This window comes from Somniosus microcephalus, chromosome 25, assembly GCF_052327205.1.
Source record: "Somniosus microcephalus isolate GS21.2 chromosome 25, FLI_Smic_1.0, whole genome shotgun sequence".
Classification (NCBI taxonomy): domain Eukaryota; kingdom Metazoa; phylum Chordata; class Chondrichthyes; order Squaliformes; family Somniosidae; genus Somniosus; species Somniosus microcephalus.
In genome coordinates this window covers 9,773,140-9,795,492 of record NC_141011.1, presented here as the reverse complement: position 1 = coordinate 9,795,492, position 22,353 = coordinate 9,773,140, and the positions used below count along the sequence as shown (strand labels likewise).

General features: G+C 54.2%; 1 protein-coding gene across 1 annotated transcript in view; it reads right to left on the bottom strand.

Moving 5' to 3' along the window:
* Window positions 1-22,353, bottom strand: part of LOC147100495 (ephrin type-B receptor 2) — a 181,199-nt gene that overhangs the window by 6,597 nt on the left and 152,249 nt on the right. The window contains exons 9-10 of the mRNA XM_085966793.1: window positions 13,935-14,128; window positions 1,610-1,765 (exon numbers count right to left, since the gene is read on the bottom strand). Of these exons, the coding sequence (XP_085822919.1) occupies window positions 1,610-1,765; window positions 13,935-14,128 (350 nt within the window). The remainder of the gene's footprint in view (window positions 1-1,609; window positions 1,766-13,934; window positions 14,129-22,353) is intronic.

Sequence of the window (22,353 nt, the reverse complement as noted above, 5' to 3'; positions counted from 1 at the left end):
CCCCTCTGACAGTGCAGCACCCCCGCACTACTGCGCCTCCGACAGTGCAGCACTCCCTCAGTACTGACCCTCCATCAGTGCAGCACTCTCTCAGTACTGCCGTTCTGAATGTCCAGCCCTCTCACAGTTCTGCCCCTGATTGTGCAGCACTCTCTCAGTACCCCTTCTCCGACAATGTAGCACTCTCTCAGTACCACCTCTGCGACAGTCCAACACTCCCTCAGTGCAGACCCTCTGACAGTGCAGCATTCTGCATTACTGCCCCTCCGATTGTGCAGCATTCTCTCAGTACAGTGCCTCTGAAAGTGCAGTACCCTCCAGTACTACCCTCCGACAGTGCAGCACTCCCTCTGTGTAGACCCTCTGGCAGTGCAGCACTCCTTCAGTACTGCCCCCAAACAGTGCAGCACTCCCTCAGTACTGACCCTCGTCAGTGCAACACTCTCTCAGTACTGCCCCTTTAATTGTGCAGCACTCCCTCAGTACCCCCTCTCCGACAGTGCAGCACTTCCTCAGTACTGCCATGCCGACAGTGCAGCACTCTCTCAGTTCTGCCCCTCTGATTGTGCAGCACTCTCTTAGTACCCCCTCTCTGACAATGTAGCACTATCTCGGTAACTCCTTTCCTACAGTGCAGCACTTCCTCAGTGCAGACCCTCTGACAGTGCAGCGCTCCCTCAATATTGCCCCTCTGATTGTGCAGCACTCTCTGAGTATCACCTCTCCGACAGTGCAGCACTCCACCAGTACTGCCCCTCCAACAGTGCAGTGCTCCCTCGGTACTGACCGTCCGAGAGTACAGCACTCTCACAGTACTGCCCCTCTGATTGTGCAGCACTTGCTCAGTAACCCCTCTCCGACAGTGCAGCACTCCCTCAGTACTGACCGTCTGAGAGTACAGCACTCTCACAGTACTGCCCCTCTGATTGTGCAGCACTTGCTCAGTAACCCCTCTCTGACAGTGCCACACTCCCTCTGTGCAGACCCTCTGACAGTGCAGCAGTCCCTCAGTACTGCCCCTCCAACAGTCCAGTACTCCCTCAGTACTGCACTCGCACGGGGCAGCACTCCCTCAGTTCTGCGCCACCGACAGTGCAGCACTCTTTCAGTAATGAACTGAAGTGAATTCAAGTCCTGGAGTGGGGCTTAAAGCACAGCCTTCATGAGTTTAAACAGAGAGTGCTTTTAACTCCATCAGACTGATATATGGATTTCTGCATTATTGACAGAATCATTTTCTTTTACAAAATTTTGTGAGGGATGTTAGCATAAAGAATTGGAATATTTGTCATTGTGACCAAACAATGGGAACATTTTCCCAACACTCTCAGCTCGATGTGACCTCAAATCCCAGAAGTGAAATATATCTGAACCACAGTGCTAAGCCAATCAGAACACATGGCCATCAAAGGAGATTGTGATGTTACTACTACAAATTTACATGTATATAATCTATAATCATATAGTGTAAAGGCTTTATTTAACACATATTACAAGTGAAGAAATGATAATTTGTAGCTTTGCTGAACCAAACTGTACTTTGTACTCATTCTGAGCGTTATAAGGAGTGAGTGGAAGCATGTAATGTATGATAAAAATACAAACTTACTCTGTGGTCATTTGAGACACAAGGTCAAATGTTGTGAAGCCTTCATTAGAAAAGTTATCTTTATATTGACCCATCTTAATGGCCTCCAACCACTCATCTACTGTGGTGAAGCTGGCAAAATCAGGAACTGTACGATCCAGCAATGGCAGAGTTACCCTGCAAACAGAATACAATCAATGGAGCGACAGGGCACAGACTGAGCACAGCAGCAACATGGGGCTGGATTAGGGGCAGAAATTCACAAAGCTCTGACGTACTCAGTCCTACAACTTGGTATACAAGTCCAAGCCATGAGGGGCATCAAGGACACAGCCTCAAACAACGAGATGGATCATTGACTGGGTGGAATTTTGATCCAACATCACAAACCCAAAGCTGTTTCGGTGTGGGAACTGACCGATCTGGCAGACAGGGGGACACAGCCCCGCTGATAACATTTACAACAGGTAATCCATGATTCTCCTCTTACACGACATTGAGGGCAAAATGCACCAAAGACAGGTTGCTACCGTACTTTCACTAGCCTAATATCTGTAAAGACAAGTCCACATTTGGGAATTCAAGGGGAGGGGAGGGGGTGAGGGGAGGGGGAGGGGTGAGGGGAGGGGGAGGGGAGGGGAGGGGAGGAGGAAGGGGATTGGAGGGGAGGGAGGGGAGGGGGAGGGTGGAGGGGAGGGGGAGGGGGGGAGGGAGGGAGCAGAGGGAGGGAGGGGAGGTGATGGAGGGGAGGGGAGGGGATGGGGGAGCGGAGGGGAATGGGGGAGGGGGAGGGGGAGGGAGGGGAGGTGACGGAGGGGTGGAGAGGAGTGGGGGGAGGGGATGGGAGTGGGGGGAGGGAGGAGGGGGGAGGAGGGGGATGGGAGGGGAGGGAAGGAGGAGGGGGGAGGAGAGGGGGGAAGGAGGGAGGGAGGTGGGAGGAGGTAGAGGGGAGGAGGGAGGTGGGAGGAGGGAGATGAGGGAGGGAGGGAGAGGGGAGAGGGAGGGAGGGAGAGGGGAGAGGGAAGGAGGGAGTGGGAGGGAGGGGGAGAGGGAGGGAGGGAGAGAGGAAGGGAGGGAGAGGGAGGGAGGGAGAGAGGGAGAGGGGAGTGGGAGGGAGGGGGAGAAGGAGGGAGAGGCGAGAGGGAGGGAGGGAGAGACGGAGGGAGGGAGAGAGGAACGGAGGGAGAGGGAGGGAGGGAGAGAGGGAGAGGAGGGAGGGAGAGGAGGGACAGGAGGGAGGGAGAGGAGGGACAGGAGGGAGGGAGGGGGATGCAGAGGGAGGGAGGGGGATGCAGAGGGAGGGAGGCGGAGGCAGAGGGAGGAGGTGGAGGGAGGGGGAGGTGTGGAGGGAGGGGGAGGGGGTGAAGAGAGGGCTAGGGGTATGGAGGGAGGGGGAGCGGGGGTGGAGGGAGTGGGAGCGAGGGAGAGAGGGAGGGCAGGAGGGGAGAGGGAGTGGGAGGGGGAGGGAGAGGGAGGGTGGAGGGAGAGGGAGGGTGGAGAGAGATGGAGGTAGGGGGAGGGAGAGGGAGGGAGGGGAGGTGGGGGAAGGAAGGGAGGGGAAGGGAGGGAGAGGAGGGGAGGAGAGAAAGAGGAGCGGGGAGAGAGGGGAGTGGGGAGAGGGGGGGCGGGAGGGGAGGGAGGGAGGAGGGGAGGGAGGGGAGGAGAGTGGAGGGAGTGACCAGAGTGAGGGGAGGAGGAGGGAGGAGGGAGGAGTGGGAGCAGGAGAGGGAGGGGAGGGAGGGGAGGATCAAGAGTGATGGGAGGGAGAAGAGGGAGGTGAGTAGGGGAGGGAGGAGAGGAAGGGAGAGGGAGGGAGGGAGAGAGGGAGAGGGAGGGAGAGAGGGGGAGGGAGGGAGAGAGGGGGAGGGAGGGAGAGAGGGGGAGCGGGAGGGAGGGGGATGGAGAGGGAGGGAGAGGGATGGAGAGGGAGTGAGGGGATGCAAAGGGAGGGAGGGGGATGCAGAGGGAGGGAGGGTGAGGCAGTGGGAGGGGGTGGAGGTGAAGGGAGGGCTAGGGGGGTGGAGGGAGGGGGAGCGGTGGTGGAGGGAGGGGGAGCAAGGGAGAGAGGGAGGGAAGGAGGGGAGGGGGAGAGGGAGGGAGGGGGGAGGGAGATGGAGAGATGGAGAGGGGGAGGGAGGGAGAGGGAGGGTGGAGGGAGATGGAGGTGGGGGAGGGAGAGGGAGGGAGTGGAGAGGGAGGGAGGGGAGAGGGAGAGGGAGGGGAGGGGAGGTGGGGGAAGGGAGGGAGGGGAAGGGAGGGAGGGGAATGGAGGGAGGGGAGGGGAGGGAGGGGAGGGGAGAAAGGGGAGCGAGGAGAGAGGGGAGTGGGGAGAGGGGGGACGGGAGGGTAGGGAGGGAGGGAGGAGGGGAGGGAGGGAAGGGGGAGGTGAGGGGGGGAGGGAGGGGGAGGGAGGAGAGGGGAGGAGATGGGCAGGGGAGGGAGGGGAGGGGAGGGAGGGGAGGATCGCGAGTGATGGGAGGGAGAAGAGTAGGGGAGGGAGGAGAGTGGGGGGAGGGAGGAGAGGAAGGGAGTGAGGAGAGGGAAGAGAGTAGGGGAGGGGAGGGGGGGAATGGGAATTCTGAAGTATAAATGCACGGTGGAAGCTGTAACTCTAGTGTACATACCTTTAAGGGGAGAACTACTTTTTTACAGCTCCTGTATGCTGTAGTACCAGCAGTGACCACACCTGTATATAAACCCTGAGTAGGGATCTGTACTTTTATTTTAGAGTAACCCTCATCCAGTAAACACCTGTTGATTGTTCCTCTGCAGTCTCTGTCGATTTACTGAAGGACACCATACATCAAAATTCACGGATTTAACATTGGCGACGAGTCGATTCGAACCTACCTGCAACTCTGCAGAAGAAGGCCGATTCCACCAGTGCGGGCGTCAACCATCCAGAGAGGACTTGAGCATCGCAGAGGAGGCTGTGGAGAGCTGGGCTTGGTTCTCCAGTCACGACGATCCAGCGCAGCGGGCTGGCAGCAGGTACGGTGCAGACCCTTCCCAGATGGCGGCGGCTGGAGCCGACCGACGGCACAGAAAAGGCCGAGCAGCGTCGACGGGGTAAGAGAGAGGGTAAAGCACACAGGGCGCAGCCGGGGTTGAAGACCGAGCGGCGTCAACGAGAGAGGCGAGCAGGAAAACGCGCAGAGCGCGGCCGGTGTTCAAGGGCTGAGCAGCGTCCGCGGGGGAAGAAAGGAAGCGGTTCCGATCCTTACAGCAAGACTGAGCCAAAACATGGACCCAGCAGAGAAGGACCAATGGCCAAGACAAGTTTCTGAACAGCTACAACTTATTTTGAACGAACTGCAGTGTCTCGCCACGGCAGTCTTCCGAAACCAGAATCTGCTGGAGGGCCTCGTCATCACTTTCCATCAGAGCCAGAAGCAGAGTCAGGTGACCCAAGCCGCTCCTGCACCGTTACCCGCTCCTACGGTTTCGCCTTCTCCTCTGAGAGAACCCCGATTACCTGCACCCGAGCGCTACGACGGTAACCCAGGAGGATGTCGAGGTTTTCTAATCCAGTGTTCCCTGGTCTTCCAACTGCAGGGTTCATTATTTCCCAGTGACTGTTCCCGAGTGGCCTACATCATTTTGCTACTTACCGGCAAGGCGCTTACCTGGGCTACAGCCGTCTGGGAACAGCAAACGCCGGTATGTTCAAACTACCAACTTTTCTCGGAAGAAATGAGAAGGGTTTTTGATCACCCTGTCAGTGGGAGAGAAGCATCTAACAGACTACTTCGGCTTCGCCAGGGGGCTCGTAGTGTTGCGGACTACGCTATTGAGTTTCGCACTCTCGCTGCTGAAAGCCAATGGAATTCGGAGGCGCTCATCGCCACCTTTCGCCACGGTCTCATGGATGAGATCAAGGACGAACTGGCTTCCAGGGATCCGGTGAGTGATTTGGAGTCTCTTTTTGATATCTCCGTTCGTGTGGATAATTGGCTCCGTGAGAGGCGAAGAGAACGCCATTCCTTTTTCACTCTGTTTCCAGAGACCAAAGCTTTTCCTGCTTCGAAGCCATCTGAGAACCTCCGAGCCATCCCGAGTCCATCTTTGACCGATCCAGAGGAGCCCATGCAGGTGGGAGTAACCCGCCTCTCGCAGCCCGAACATGATCGCCGAATGAGAGAGGGATCTTGTCTCTGTTGTGGGAAAGCTGGCCACTTCCGTTCTTCCTGTCCTGATTTGGTGGGAAAAGCCAGGGCTCATCCAGGACGGAGGGACCTGAGATGAGCATAACCATTCCTTCCGACCCCACTGTTTCTAGGGTTTTGCTGGCATCCTCCCTTTTCTGGGACAATCAACAATATGATCTTAAGGCCATGGTGGATTCGGGGGTCTGATGGTAACTTCATAGATCTGGGGTTAGCTAAACAGCTCAAGATTCCCCTGACTCATCCTGATCACCCCCTCACTGTTGTTGCCCTGGATGGAAGACCCCTGGGTTCTGGAACCGTTCACCATTATACTGCCCCTCTGTTTGGGCGTGGAAGGACAACATTTTGAGACCATCCAATTCTCCCTTATCCACTCTTCCCAGTTTCCATTAATTCTGGGTTACCCTTGGTTGGCCTGCCATAATCCTCACTTAGATTGGGTCACCGGCCGGCTTACGGAATGGGGCTCCGCCTGCCATACTACCTGTCTTCGCGCCAAGTCTCCTTCCCAGCCCCAGGAGTTCCCATCACGCTCTGAATTGTCCCGAGTGCCACCCGAGTATGAGGATCTAAAAGAGGTCTTCAGTAAGGTTCGAGCCACATCACTTCCCCCTCATAGGCCATATGACTGTGCCGTTGAACTCCTGCCTGGGACATGCCCACCTAGGGGTAGGATCTTTACCCTTTCTGCTCCTGCCATGGAGGAGTACATCCGTGACGCCCTCGCCGCTGGCTTCATCCGTCCGTCCACCTCTCCTGCTGGTGCCGGTTTTTTCTTCGTGAGTAAGAAAGATGGAGGTCTCCGTCCCTGCATCGACTACCGTGGCCTTAACCGGATTACTATAAAGAACCGTTATCCTCTTCCACTCATGTCGACGGCTTTCGAGCTACTTCAGGGAGCCACGGTCTTCACTAAATTGGACCTCCGCAACGCCTATAACCTCATCCGCGTCCGCGAAGGGGACGAGTGGAAGACGGCATTCAATACACCCACTGGGCACTATGAGTACCTGGTTATGCCCTTTGGATTGGCCAACGCCCCTGCTGTGTTCCAGGCGCTCATCAACGACGTTCTCCGAGACATGCTGAATCGCTTTGTTTTTGTCTACCTGGATGACATTCTCATTTTCTCCAAAACTCTTCACGATCATGTCCAGCATGTAAGACAAGTCCTGCAACTTTTGTTTAACAACCACTTGTTTGTCAAGGCGGAGAAGTGTGAATTTCACGTTTCCACAGTTTCATTTCTGGGCTTCATCATCTCCAGCGGTAACATCCAAATGGACCCTGGCAAGACCCAAGCTGTCCGAGATCGGCCACCACCCACCTCTCTCAAACAGGTGCAACATTTCTTGGGATTTGCTAACTTCTATCGGAGGTTCATCAGAAACTTCGGCACCATTGCTGCCCCTCTTAACGCCCTCACCAGGATCGCCTCTACCCGGTTCAGTTGGTCCGCTGAGGCTGCGCAGGCTTTCGAGGATCTCAAGCGGCGCTTCACATCTGCTCCTGTCCTCGTTATTCTGGATCCCTCACTCCCCTTCATTGTCGAGGTGGATGCCTCGGATATAGGAGTGGGCGTCGTTTTATCCCAATGGTCCAACGACAACAAACTGCACCCTTGCGCCTTTTTCTCTCGCCGACTCACTCCCGCTGAACGAAACTACGATATTGGGAACAGGGAATTACTGGCAGTTAAGTTGGCACTGGAGGAGTGGAGTGGAGACATTGGTTGGAGGGGTCTAAACACCCGTTCATTGTCTGGACTGACCATAAGAATCTGGCCTATATCCAGGAGGCCAAACGACTTAACTCTCGTCAAGCTCGCTGGGCACTGTTATTTAATCGTTTTGACTTTGTCCTATCATATCGTCCAGGTTCCAAGAATCTCAAGCCTGATGCTCTCTCCAGGCAATTTGATCCACCCGAGCGGGAGAGACAACCAGAACCTATTATTTCTACTTCCCGAATTGTAGCACCGGTTTGCTGGGGAATCGAGACGCTGGTCAGAAAGGCGCAACAGAGGGAGGCAGACCCTGGCAACGGCCCACCAGGTCGCCTTTTTGTCCCCAACACGACTCGCTCACAAGTCCTGCAGTGGGGGCATTCGTCGCGACTCACTGGTCATCCAGGCGCATCCAGGACGCTGGAGTTTCTTCGTAGAAGGTTCTGGTGGCCCACCATGGAGAAGTACGTAAAGGCGTTCGTGGCAGCTTGTGCCATTTGTGCACGAAACAAGAACCCTCGATCTCGCCCCCAGGGTTTGCTGCATCCTCTCCCCATTCCCACTCGTCCCTGGTCACACCTCTCGGTCGATTTCATCACAGGCCTTCCACCATCTCAAGGCAACACGGTCATTCTGGTCATCGTAGATCGCTTCTCCAAAGCCTGTCGTTTTCTGCCCTTGCCCAAGCTTCCCTCAGCCCAAGAGACAGCCGAGCTCATGGTCCAGCATGTTTTCAGGTTATTCGGTTTGCCCCTTGACATCGTTTCTGACCGTGGTCCACAATTCGCCTCCCGGTTTTGGAAAGCCTTCTACAAGCTCATTGGAGCTACTGTCAGTCTTTCCTCGGGTTTCCACCCTCAGTCGAACGGTCAAACAGAATGAATCAACCAAGACCTGGAGACGACCCTGAGGTGTCTCGTGTCCGCTAACCCTGCGACCTGGAGTCGTCACATCGTCTGGGCTGAGTACGCGCACAACACGTTGCGCTGCTCCCCCACAGGACTGTCGCCGTTCGAGTGCCAGTTCGGTTTTCAACCCCCACTGTTCCAGGAGCAGGAGCTCGAGGTGGGGGTTCCGTCCGCAGAGAGGTTTGTCCAGCGTTGTCGGCGGACGTGGAGGAGAGCGCGGCTGGCCTTGCAACGAGCTTCTCGACAACGGCAGATCCAGGCCAACAAGCGGCGCAGACCGGCTCCTTCATTCCGTCCTGGTCAGAGGGTCTGGCTTTCTACGCAGGATCTCCCGCTGCGAGTGGAGTCCCGCAAGCTGGCGCCTCGTTTCATCGGCCCCTTCATGGTGTTGAGAAAGGTCAACCCGGTGTCCTACCGTCTCCAGCTACCCCGCTCCATGCGGATTCATCCTATCTTCCATGTCTCCCGGCTTCGGCCAGTGGCCAGCAGTTCCCTGGCGCCCGCCACGAGGCCTCCTCCTGCTCCCCGCATCATCGACGGCCAGCCTGCTTACACGGTCCGTCGCCTGATGGACTCTCGCCGGGTTCGCGGGAGCCTCCAGTTCCTGGTGGACTGGGAGGGATATGGTCCGGAGGAACGCTCTTGGGTCCCGGACCGAGACATCCTGGATCGCGATTTAGTACGGAATTTTTTTCGTCGTCACCATGGACCTTCTGGGGGAACGTCAGGGGCCGTTCCTGGGGGGGGGGGGGTCCTGTAAGGAATGACCCAGACTCTGCCTCGCCTCGCCACCAGAGGGCTCCATGAACTCTCTTAATTGTGTCCTTCTTTATTCATTATTGTATTCACCTGTGCATTGTTAGATGCCTACTATTTAAGTGGTGTTCACTTTATGTTCTTTGCTCAGTCTTGAGTTGCACTGCCTGGAGATACCTTGTGCTGGTCTGCTTACCTGTATTCTGTACTATTGTTATTTTGTTTATGTCAAGTAAAGTCTACCTTTATTTTGCAACCTTACCTCTGCCTCAGTTTGCCTTACTGCAGTTGGGTCCACCGAGTTCCGATCCTTACAAGTATTTAATGGAACTGCGCAAGCTATCGAAACACTGCCAGTTTGGAACGGGACTAGCAGATACTTTAAGGGACAAGTTTGTGTGTGGGCTTCAAAGTGAAGGAACCCAGAAACGGCTTCTATCAGAAAAGGATCTAACGCTGGACAAGGCTTTCAGCATAGCAGTATCACACGAAGCAGCCGCACGGGGCGCTGCAGAGATACAACGGAGACCGCAAGAATATAGCACAAATGAAATGTCATATGGAGCAGTGAAGTGTTATCACTGCGGCAGAACAACACATGACCATAAGGATTGTTGGTTCAAGGACCAAGTGTGCAGACAGTGTGGAAAAGTAGGACACATAGCAAGTGTCTGCAGGTCAGGAAAGAAAACCAGCAGCAAGAAATCTCCACAGGAGAAGTACAAAAAGGTACATAAGGTGACGGAGAGTAGTTCAGACGAACAGAAAAGTGATAGACTCTGGAAGCAAGGAGCTGGGTTGTCTGAAACTACATAATGTAATCAAAATGGAGGATCACCAAACTATCTGGGTCACGCTCAAGATAGACGGAGTCCAAGTGAAAATGGAATTGGACACAGGATCAGCCCTAACAGTCATAAACCGAAGGGACTACAAGCGGCTATTCTCACATATACCCTTGAGAGATACAGAGGTTGTCTTGAAGACGTACACGGGGCAAAAAGTCTAACCCAAAGGAAAAATAAGGGTGAACGTGATATACAACGGCAAGGAAACACCAAAAATGGACCTATATGTATTGCCAGATGGAGGACCACCACTACTAGGACGTGAATGGATCCGGAAGATAGAGTTAGATTGGCATTCCATACAAGCACTGACGGTAGATGCCAAAAAGGATGACCACGTCACACCTGGACGACTGTCAAAAATGCTAACTGACGCACAAGAAGTGTTCCAGGAGGGACTCGGAACACTAAAAGGCATAACAGCGCGGAACACTAAAAGGCATAACAGCGACGATCAAAATAGAGGAAAATGCAAGCCCAAAGTTTTTTAAGGCCAGACCAGTGCCTTATGCGATCCGCCCAGCCGTCGAAGCAGAGCTGGAAGGGTTGAAATGTTCTGGAGTACTGTCCAAAGTGGACTGGAGCGAGTGGGCTACACCCATCGTTCCTGTAATGAAGACGTCATTGAGTAATACACCTGGGGAAACCAAAGAAGGTTCGCATCTGTGGGGACTTTAAGGTGACAGTGAACCCAGTCCTTCACACGGTACAATATCCGCTTCTGCGGATTGAAGATATTTTCGCCTCGCTATCTGGAGGAAAACGCTTCACTAAGATTGATCTGGCCCAGGCGTACCTGCAAATGGAGGTAGAAGAAGCCTCGAAACAGTACCTCACGATCAACACTCACAAAGGTCTCTACCAATACAACCGGCTGGTGTTCGGGGTAGCATCAGCTCCGGCTATTTGGCAAAGGGCAATGGATCAAGTCCTGCAAGGGATTCCAGGAACCCAGTGTTATTTGGACGACATCCTGGTCACGGGCGAAAATGACAGTGATCACCTCGCCAACCTGGAGCAGGTGCTCACGAGATTGAAGGAATATGGACTCTGAGCTAATCGCCACAAATGCGAGTTTTTCCAGAAGCAGATCTCGTATTGTGGCCATGTTACTGATGAAGAGGGGTTACATAAGTCCCCTGAAAAGATTGAGGCAGTAGTCAAGGCTCCAGCACCGGAAAATGTGTCACAACTGAGGTCGTTCCTCAGGCTGGTGAACTACTACCATAAGTTCTTGCCGAATTTGTCTACCGTACTACACCCACTGAACACCCTACTGCAAACGGGGGTACCATGGAAGTGGAGTGACGAATGTAAATGAGCATTCCAGAAGAGCAAAGCATTGATCACATCGAAAGAGGTGTTGGCTCATTTCAACCCAGCACTACCAATTCGGTTGGCGTGTGATGCATCACCCTATGGCATTGGAGCGGTGCTGTTGCACAAATTCCCGGACAGCTCGGAGAGGCCAGTAGCCTTTGCGTCTCGGTCACTAACCTCAGCCGAGCGTAACTACGCCCAGATTGACGGAGGCCCTCAGCCTAGTGTGGGGAGTGAAAAAGTTCAATCACTATCTGCACGGGCAGAAGTTCACCTTGCTGACTGACCACCAACCACTTGTCTCCATCTTTAATCCAAAGAAGGGCGTTCCGGTGATGACTGCGCAACGGCTACAAAGATGGTCCCTTTTTCCAGGGGCGCACCAATATGAAATCGAGTATAAGGGCACGAAACAGCATGGAAACGCTGATGGGCTATCACGCTTGCCACTGCCTACTGCAGAGGAAGCACCAGCAGTGGATCCTGTCGAAATATTTCATTCGACTGTAATTGAATGCTTGCCAGTAACTAACGCTGGTATAGAGAAGGAGACCCGAAATGACCCGACACTGTCTCGGGTATATGATTTGACGGTGAAGGGATGGCCAGCACATGGCGACTCACTGTTGCCAGCATTCTCATCCAGAAGGGAACAGCTGTCCGTATGCCAGGGGACCTTGATGTGTGGATCCCGAGTGGTAATTCCACCCAAGTTAAGGGAGCGAGTGCTCAATGAGCTTCACGAAGGTCATCTGGGAGGGGTAAAAATGAAAAGCCTTGCTAGGGCTTATGTGTGGTGGCCGGGGATCGATCAGCAAATCGAGGACCTGACAAAGAGCTGCTCAGGATGCCAGAAGGTCCAAAATGCACCACCACATGCCCCTCTACACCCATGGGAGTGGCCCTCCTCTCCATGGCAAAGGGTGCATATTGATTTTGCTGGTCCATTCATGGACTCAATGTTCTTAATAGCCGTGGATGCGCACTCGAAATGGCCTGAGGTGATCAAAATGTCCTCCACCACCACGGAGAAAACGATTGCAGTCCTACGGACCATATTTGCCAGGAACGGCTTGCCAGAGCAGATTTGCTCTGATAACGGACCACAGTTTGTGTCCGAAGAGTTTCGGAAATTTATGAGAAGGAATGGGGTAAGGCATTACACATCCGCCCCGTATCATCCAGCCACAAATGGATTGTCTGAGAGGTTCGTACAAACCTTTAAAAAGGCAGTAAGGGCCATGTGCGATGACGACATTCCACTGCAGCATAAGGTGGACAATTTCCTGTTAGCCTACAGAAATGCAACACATGCAGTTACCAACCAGACCCCGGCCATGATGTTCTTTAACCGAAGGTTGAGATCTCGTCTGGATTTGCTCAGACCAAATGTATGAAGAAATGTTGGGAATAAGCAATTCTAGCACATCAATGAGAAGCTGACAAGGAGCTTCAATGTAGGGCAACCAGTCTTGGCCCGCGACTACCGAACAGAGAAATGGCAACCAGGAACGATATGCACACGGCAGGGGCCACTAATGTACACAGTGGATGTTGGGGAGAACATTGTGAGACGCCATGTCGACCAGATCCTAGCGTCACAGGAACGAGTCAACCGATGTCTCGCGTACCTGGTGATGAACCCGACATACAGGTAGCATCTACCCCAGAAACAGTAGCATCGGAAGCTGATGAACCAACCGACGACAGGGGGGCAGAATCGCCTCCGCACCAAGAGCAAGACACTCAAGAAAGGCGCTATCCAGAAAGGATCAGGAAGCCGCCCCAAAGACTGAATTTATAAATGGACTATTTTCAGTTAATGTTGCATGTTAAATGTGTTAACTGTTAAATGAATGTTATGGTACTGTTAATCTAAAAGGGGAGGAATTGTAATGTATGTACCTTTAAGGGGAGAACTACTTTATTACGGCTCCTGTATACTGTAGTACCGGCAGTGACCACACCTGTATATAAACCCTGAGTAGGGATCTGTACTTTTAGTTTTAGAGTAACCCTCATCCAGTAAACACCTGTTGATTGTTCCTCTGCAGTCTCTGTTGATTTATTGAAGGACACCATACATCAAAATTCACGGATTTAACAGTAACCTGATATTTTGTGAAGTCTGCAGCGGAAAGTGTTGGTGCTGGGAACCGCCCGGACTCAAACATAGACTTCACAGACGGCTAATGGCAAATTTTCTTGGAGGTATTTTGAATACACTCTTGTGTTGAATCATTTTCCTTTAAATATTTTCGTGTTTCTATTTTAATCCTGATAATGTTAAAACCATTTATTTCAAGTAATAAATGTTCAACTTAGTACAGATCCCATGATGACTGTTGAAACGATTGGTTTGCCTTGATGTGTAGTTTATCCGACTATACACGCAATCCTCCCACTGGAAGCCCAGCTCGCAGCTTTTCCCGTGTTTATTGCTGACCTCTTCAGTTATGATTGGGGTTTTATGATGGTGAAAGTTAAGCCATGATGGAGATGCAAAATGTCCATCTAGAATAATGCACTGGTGATCCCTGAGGCCCAGACTGTGATGGACAAACGACAGAAAATCAGTTGTGAGTAGTTATGGAAATACACTAGAAAAGTTGTTCTTACCCAGAAGATAGTGGAGTCACAGCCTTTAGACTATTTGGGTTCCTGATCATTTTATCCAGGGTGTTCACGATCTGCCCAAACTTGGGCCGATTGTTGCGATCCTTCTGCCAGCAGTCAAGCATTAATTGATGAAGGGCTGTTGGACAGTCCATGGGTGGAGGGAGTCGATAATCTTGTTCAATAGCATTGATCACCTGTTAATGTAAACCACATCAAAAATATGGTGATACAAGGGAAGTGATAGAGTATTCTGATAGCACCACTGCGCAAACAGTTTAGTTTGCTATGAACACATTAAGAAGGGATTGTAATATACACTGGGACAGTACTATAACCGATTGCAATAGGCTGGCACAGGATAGGGCTTATGGACAGAAAGCTCGAACTCCATTTTCCTCCTAATTGCACCACAAATTGTATTTGATGAGGAATTGACTTCAATGGCTGTTTTTAATTTTAAAGTCTTGGAAACCGTATCCAAGATGTGGGAAATGTTTCCAGATAACCAACTAACTCTACAGCCAGTCAAATGTAAGTAGGTCCCTGGCCAGGTGTTAGTTCGATAATGCAGCTGACTGGTCAGTTGAAATTGGTTTGTGTCTGAAATGAATTTAAAGGGTGATATCTGCGAGAGCCCAGAGCCCAGACTGACCTCGGACCTCGGACTGACCCCGGACCAAGCCCGGACCTCGGACTGAGCCCGGACCGAGCCCGGACCTCAAACTGACTTCGGACTGAGCCCGGACCTCGGACTGACCTCGGACTGAACCCGGACCTCGGACCGAGCCCGGACCTCGGACTGAGCCTGGACATCAGACTGACCCCGAACCGAGCCCGGACCTCGGACTGAGCCCGGACCTCAGACTGACCTCGGACTGACCCCGGACCGAGCCAGGACCTCGGACTGACCCCGGACCGAGCCCAGACCTCGGACTGAGCCCGGACCTCGGACTGAGCCCGGACCTCGGACCGAGCCCGGACCTTGGACTGAGCCTGGACATCAGACTGACCTCGGACCGAGCCCGGATCTCGGACTGACCCCGGACCGAGCCCCGACCTCGGACTGAGCCTGGACATCAGACTGACCCAGCCCGGACCTCGGACCGAGCCCGGACCTCAGACTGACCTCGGACCGAGCCCGGACCTCTGACTGACCCCGGACCGAGCCAGGACCTCGGACTGACCCCGGACCGAGCCCGGACCTCGGACTGAGCCTGGACCTCAGACTGACCTCGGACCGAGCCCGGACCTCGGACTGACCCCGGACCGAGCCCGGACCTCGGACTGAGCCCGGACCTCGGATTGACCCCGGACCGAGCCCGGACCTCAGACTGACCCCGGACCGAGCCCGGACCTCAGACTGACCCCGGACCGAGCCCGGACCTCAGACTGTCCCCGGACCGAGCCCGGACCTCAGACTGACCCCGGACCGAGCCCGGACCTCAGACTGAGCCCGGACCTCAGACTGACCTCGGACCGAGCCCGGACCCCGGACCGAGCCCGGACCTCAGACTGACCCCGGACCGAGCCCGGACCTCAGACTGACCTCGGACCGAGCCCGGACCTCGGACTGAGCCCGGACCTCAGAATGACCTCGGACCGAGCCCGGACCTCAGACTGACCCCGGACCGGGCCCGGACCTCAGACTGACCCCGGACCGAGCCCGGACCTCGGACTGAGCCCAGACCGAGCCCGGACCTCGGACTGAGCCTGGACCGAGCCCGGACCTCGGACTGATCCCGGACCTCGGACTGACCCCGGACCGAGCCCGGACCCCGGACCGAGCCCGGACCTCAGACTGACCCCGGACCGAGCCCGGACCTCAGACTGACCTCGGACCGAGCCCGGACCTCGGACTGAGCCCGGACCTCAGAATGACCTCGGACCGAGCCCGGACCTCAGACTGACCCCGGACCGAGCCCGGACCTCAGACTGACCCCGGACCGAGCCCGGACCTCGGACTGAGCCCAGACCAAGCCCGGACCTCGGACTGAGCCTGGACCGAGCCCGGACCTCGGACTGATCCCGGACCTCGGACTGACCCCGGACCGAGCCCGGACCTCAGACTGACCCCGGACCGAGCCCGGACCTCAGACTGACCCCGGACCGAGCCCGGACCTCAGACTGACCCCGGACCGAGCCCGGACCTCAGACTGACCCCGGACCGAGCCCGGACCTCGGACTGAGCCTGGACCTCAGACTGACCTCGGACCGAGCCCGGACCTCGGACTGACCCCGGACCGAGCCCGGACCTCGGACTGAGCCCGGACCTCGGATTGACCCCGGACCGAGCCCGGACCTCAGACTGACCCCGGACCGAGCCCGGACCTCAGACTGACCCCGGACCGAGCCCGGACCTCAGACTGACCCCGGACCGAGCCCGGACCTCAGACTGACCCCGGACCGAGCCCGGACCTCAGACTGACCCCGGACCGAGCCCGGACCTCAGACTGAGCCCGGACCTCAGACTGACCTCGGACCGAGGCCGGACCCCGGACCGAGCCCGGACCTCAGACTGACCCCGGACCGAGCCCGGACCTCAGACTGACCTCGGACCGAGCCCGGACCTCGGACTGAGCCCGGACCTCAGAATGACCTCGGACCGAGCCCGGACCTCAGACTGACCCCGGACCGAGCCCGGACCTCGGACTGAGCCCAGACCGAGCCCGGACCTCGGACTGAGCCTGGACCGAGCCCGGACCTCGGACCGATCCCGGACCTCGGACCGACCCCGGACCGAGCCCGGACCCCGGACCGAGCCCGGACCTCAGACTGACCCCGGACCGAGCCCGGACCTCAGACTGACCCCGGACCGAGCCCGGACCTCAGACTGACCCCGGACCGAGCCCGGACCTCAGACTGAGCCCGGACCGAGCCCGGACCTCAGACTGAGCCCGGACCTCAGACTGACCTCGGACCGAGCCCGGACCCCGGACCGAGCCCGGACCTCAGACTGACCCCGGACCGAGCCCGGACCTCGTACTGAGCCCAGACCGAGCCCGGACCTCGGACTGAGCCTGGACCGAGCCCGGACCTCGGACTGATCCCGGACCTCGGACTGACCCCGGACCGAGCCCGGACCTCGGACTGAGCCCAGACCGAGCCCAGACCTCGGACTGAGCCCGGACCTCGGACCGAGCCCGGACCTCGGGCTGACCTTGGACCGAGCCCGGACCTCGGACTGAGCCCGGACTGAGCCCGGACCTCGGACTGACCTCGGACTGAGCCCGGACCGAGCCCGGACCTCGGACCGAACCCGGACCTCGGGCCGAGCCCGGACCTCGGGCCGAGCCCGGACCTCGGACTGACCTCGGACTGAGCCTGGACCTCGGACTGACCTCGGACTGAGCCCGGACCTCGGACTGACCCCGGACTGACCTCGGACTGAGCCCGGACCTCGGACTGAGCTCAGACCTCGGACTGACCCCGGACCGAGCCCGGATCTCGGACTGACCCCGGACCTCGGACTGACCCGGACCGAGCACCGACCTCGGACTGACCCCAGACCGAGCCCGGACCTCGGACTGACCCCGGACCTCGGACTGACCCCGGACCGAGCCCGGACCTCGGACTGAGCCCGGACCTCGGACTGACCTCGGACCGAGCCCAGACCCCGGACCGCGCCCGGACCTCGGACTGACCCCGGACTGAGCCCGGAACTCGGACTGACCTCGGACTGAGCCCGGACCTCGGACTGACCTCGGACTGAGCCCGGACCTCGGACTGACCTCGGACTGAGCCCGGACCTCGGACTGACCTCGGACTGACCTCGGACTGAGCCCGGACCTCGGACTGAGCCCGGACTGAGCCCGGACCTCGGACTGACCCCGGACTGAGCCCGGGCCTCGGACTGACCCCAGACCGAGCCCGGGCCTCGGACTGACCCCGGACTGAGCCCGGACCTCGGACTGACCCCGGACTGAGCCCAGACCTCGGACTGAGCCCAGACCTCGGACTGACCTCGGGCTGAGCCCGGACCTCAGACTGAGCCCGGACCTCGGACTGACCTTGGACCGAACCTGGACCTCGGACTGACCCCGGACTGAGCCCGGACCTCGGACTGACCTCGGACTGAGCCCAGACCTCGGACTGACCTCGGACTGAGCCCGGACCTCAGACTGAGCCCGGACCTCGGACCAAGAGCCGGCTGGTTTTGCTGATTGTTTGAATTAGCTGTAGAGGGGGAAGGAGATGCTCAGTAAATTAACTGAGGAACTAAAGCTAAGTGTTTAATTATTTATTGACACTTTAATATTGAACTATATAGTCATAGAATCATAGAAACTTACAGCACAGAAGGAGTCCATTCGGCCCATCGTGCCTGTGCTGGCTCTTTGAAAGATCAGTCGTGCTCAGTCCCACACCCCCGCTCCTTGTCCGTAACCCTGTCAGTTCCTCATCCTCGAGAACCCGTCCAACTCCCTTTAACATTATTGATGGAATCAGCTTCCACCACCTGTTCAGGTCGAGCGTTCCCGATCCCCACAACTCTGAGTGAAAACATTTCACCTCGTCTCTCTGCTAGATCGTTTGCCAATGATTTTAAATCGATGACCTCTGGTTATTGACCCACTCGCCAGAGGGAATAGTTTTTCCTCTATTTACGCTATTAAAACATCTCATCTTCTTGAAACCTGCTATTAGGCCACCTTTTAACCTTCTCTGTTCCAAGGAGAACAGTCCTAACTTTTATAAAACCTTGGCCAGACCCCATCAGCGAACTGCATTCAGTTTGGACACTGTACCTCAGGAAGGATATCTGTTTTCCTTCTTAGGCCATGGCCTGTTCATTGAGTGCTACAGAGGTAGAGCTAATATAACATTCACAGGTGTAGTAAAAGTTTTCTTAAAACTACAGATCCCACAGTTTAATAGATGATTTTCACTACCCCTAGAGATGCTGGGGCAGTTCTCCACTGCTTTCTCGTGCTTTTCCACATTGTTCAGGTAAAGAAGAGAATTTAAATGGCAAGAATTAGGGATACAGTCCTGATCTACAATAGACTGGGATCCTGGGACAGGGCAGGTGGTGGCAATCCCATTCACTGATTCTTTCACTAAATGTGGGAGAGTTGGTAGGCCTGAAAATCCACACAGAGAGGGCCCGAATCCCACACAGAGAGGGCGCGAATACCACAGAGAGAGGGCCTGAATCCCACACAGAGAGGGCTCGAATACCACACAGAGAGAGAGGGCCTGAATCCTACACAGAGAGGGCCCGAATACCAGAGAGAGAGGGCCCGAATACCACACAGCGAGGGCCTGAATACCACACAGAGAGAGAGGGCTCGAATACCACACAGAGAGAGAGGGCCCGAATCCCACACAGAGAGGGCTCGAATACCACACAGAGAGAGAGGGCTCGAATACCACACAGCGAGGGCCTGAATACCACACAGAGAGAGAGGGCTCGAATACCACACAGAGAGAGAGGGCCCGAATCCCACACAGAGAGGGCTCGAATACCACACAGAGAGAGAGGGCCCGAATACCGCACAGCGAGGACCTGAATACCACACAGAGAGAGAGGGCTCGACTACCACACAGTGAGGGCCAGGGTCAGGATGGTGTGACTAGAAGTGAGGCACGTACGGGGATCCAGGAGGTAGTGTTGGAGGAGCCGCAGCCCTTGCTCTTGTCCAACAGGTTTGAGGCTCTTACCCCCTGTGAGGATGGGAACAGGGACTGCGGGCAGGATGAGCAACCTGGCCACAGCACCATGGAGCGGGGGGCCATTCAAGTGGGGGGAGTTAAAAGAAATATTGTAGTGGTAGGGGATAGTATCGTTAGGGGGATAGATAGAGTTCTTTGCAGCCGAGAGCGAGAGTCCCGAAGGCTGTGTTGCCTGCCCGGTGCCAGGGTTAAGGACATCTCCTCTGGGCTGGAGAGAAACTTGGAGTGGGAGGGGGAGGATCCAGTTGTCGTGGTCCATGTTGGTACCAACGACATAGATAGGACAAGGAAGGAGGTTCTGCTGAGGGAGTTTGAGCAGCTAGGGGCTAAATGAAAAAGCAGAACCACAAGGGTAATAATCTCTGGATTACTACCTGAGCCACGTGCAAATTTGGCTTGGGTAAATAAAATTAGAGAGTTAAATGCGTGGCTCAAAGACTGGTGTGGGAGAAATGGGTTTTGCTTCCTGGGACACTGGCATCAGTACTGGGACAGGCGAGAGCTGTTCCGTTGGGACGGACTTCACTTGGCCAGTGCTGGGACTAGAATCCTGGCGAATCGAATAACTAGGGCTGTAGAGAGGGCTTTAAACTAATTAGTGGGGGGGAGGTTTAAGAGAGCGAAAAATAAAAATGACAGCGGAGAAGGCAATAGAGCAAGGCAGCAGTGGGGGAATTAAAAACCAGAGCGTGTCAGGAAGGGACAGAATGTATAATGATAAAGGTAAAGTAGTAAAAGGGGTAAAAGCAGGAATAAATTGTCAGAAAACATATTTGAAAGTTCTTTATCTGAATGCACGCAGCATTCGTAACAAAATTGACGAGTTGACGGTGCAAATAACTACACATGGGTATGATCTGGTGGCCATTACGGAAACATGGCTGCAAGATAATCATGAATGGGAACTAAACATACAAGGGTATTTGACAATTAGGAAGGACAGACAGGAAGGAAAGGGAGGTGGGGTTGCTATGTTAATCAAGGATGGAATCACTGCAATAGTCAGAAATGATATTGGGTCAAAGGATCAGGATAGTGAAACAGTTTGGGTGGAGATAAGGAATAATAAGGGGAAAAAGTCACTAGTGGGCATAGTCTATAGGCCTCCTAACAGTTGCAACTTTGTTGGTCGGAGTATAAATCAGGAAATAGTTGGGGCTTGTAATAAGGGAACAGCTATAATCATGGGGGATTTTACCTTTCATATTGACTGGACTAATCAAATTGGGCATGGCAGCATTGAGGAAGAGTTCATAGAGTGTATTAGGGATGGGTTCCTTGAGCAGTATGTAACTGAACCAACCAGGGGGCAGGCAATCTTAGATCTGGTCCTGTGTAATGAGACAGGATTAATAAAAAATGTCCTAGTAAAGGATCCCCTTGGTATGAGTGAGCATAATATGGTTGAATTCCAAATTCAGTTTGAGGGTGAGAGAGTTGGATCTCAAACCAGCGTACTAAGCTTAAATAAAGGAGACTATGAAGGTATGAGAGTAGAATTGACTAAAGTGGACTGGGAAAACAGATTAAAGTGTAAGACGGTACAAGAGCAGTGGTCTACATTCAAGGAGATATTTCACATCTTTCAAGATAAATATATTCCACTGAGGAAAAAGGGGAGTAAAATAAAAGACAGCCATCCATGGCTTAGTAAAATAATAAAGGATAGTATTTGACTGAAAACAAGGGCATATAAATTAGCCAAATCTAGTGGGAGGATAGAAAATTGGGAAGCATTTAAAAGCCAGCAAACAATACCTAAAAGATTAATTAAGAAAGGGAAGATAGATTATGAAAGTAAACTAGCAAAAAATATAAAAACAGATAGCAAGAGTTTCTACAGCTATATAAAAAGAAAAAGGGTGGCTAAAGTGAACGTTGGTCCCTTAGAGGATGGGACTGGGAAACTAGTGGTGGGGAACATGGAGATGGCAAAGACGCTGAACAAATATTTTGTATCAGTCTTTACAGTAGAGGACACTAAAAATATCCCAACACTGGACAAACAGGGGGCAATGGGGGGGGGGGGGAGGAGCTAAACACGATTAAAATCACTAAGGAGATGGTACTCAGTAAAATAATGGGACTTAAGGCGGATAAATCCCCTGGACCTGATGGCCTACATCCTAGGGTCTTGAGAGAAGTGGTGGTAGGGATTGTGGATGCATTGGTGATCATTTTCCAGAACTCCCTGGACTCAGGAAAGGTCCCGGCAGATTGGAAAACTGCTAATGTAACACCCTTATTTAAGAAGGGAAGTAGACAAAAAGCTGGAAACTATAGACCAGTTAGCCTAACATCTGTGGATGGCAAAATGTTGGAGTCCATTATTAAGGATACAATAACAGAGCATTTGGATAAACATAATTTAATTGGACAGAGTCAGCATGGTTTTACGAAGGGGAAGTCATGTTTGACAAATTTGCTCGAATTCTTTGAGGATGTAACATACAGGGTGGATAAAGGGGAACCAGTGGATGTAGTGTATTTGGACATCCAAAAGGCATTTGACAAGGTTCCACACAAAAGATTACTGATCAAGATAAAAAATCACGGGATTGGGGGTAATATACTGGCATGGGTGGAAGATTGGCTATCTAACAGAAAACAAAGAGTTGGGATAAATGGTTCATTCTCGGGCTGGCAATCAGTAACTAGTGGTGTTCCGCAGGGGTCAGTGCTGGGACCCCAACTCTTTACAATCTATATTAACGATTTGGAGGAAGGGACCGAGTGCAACATATCC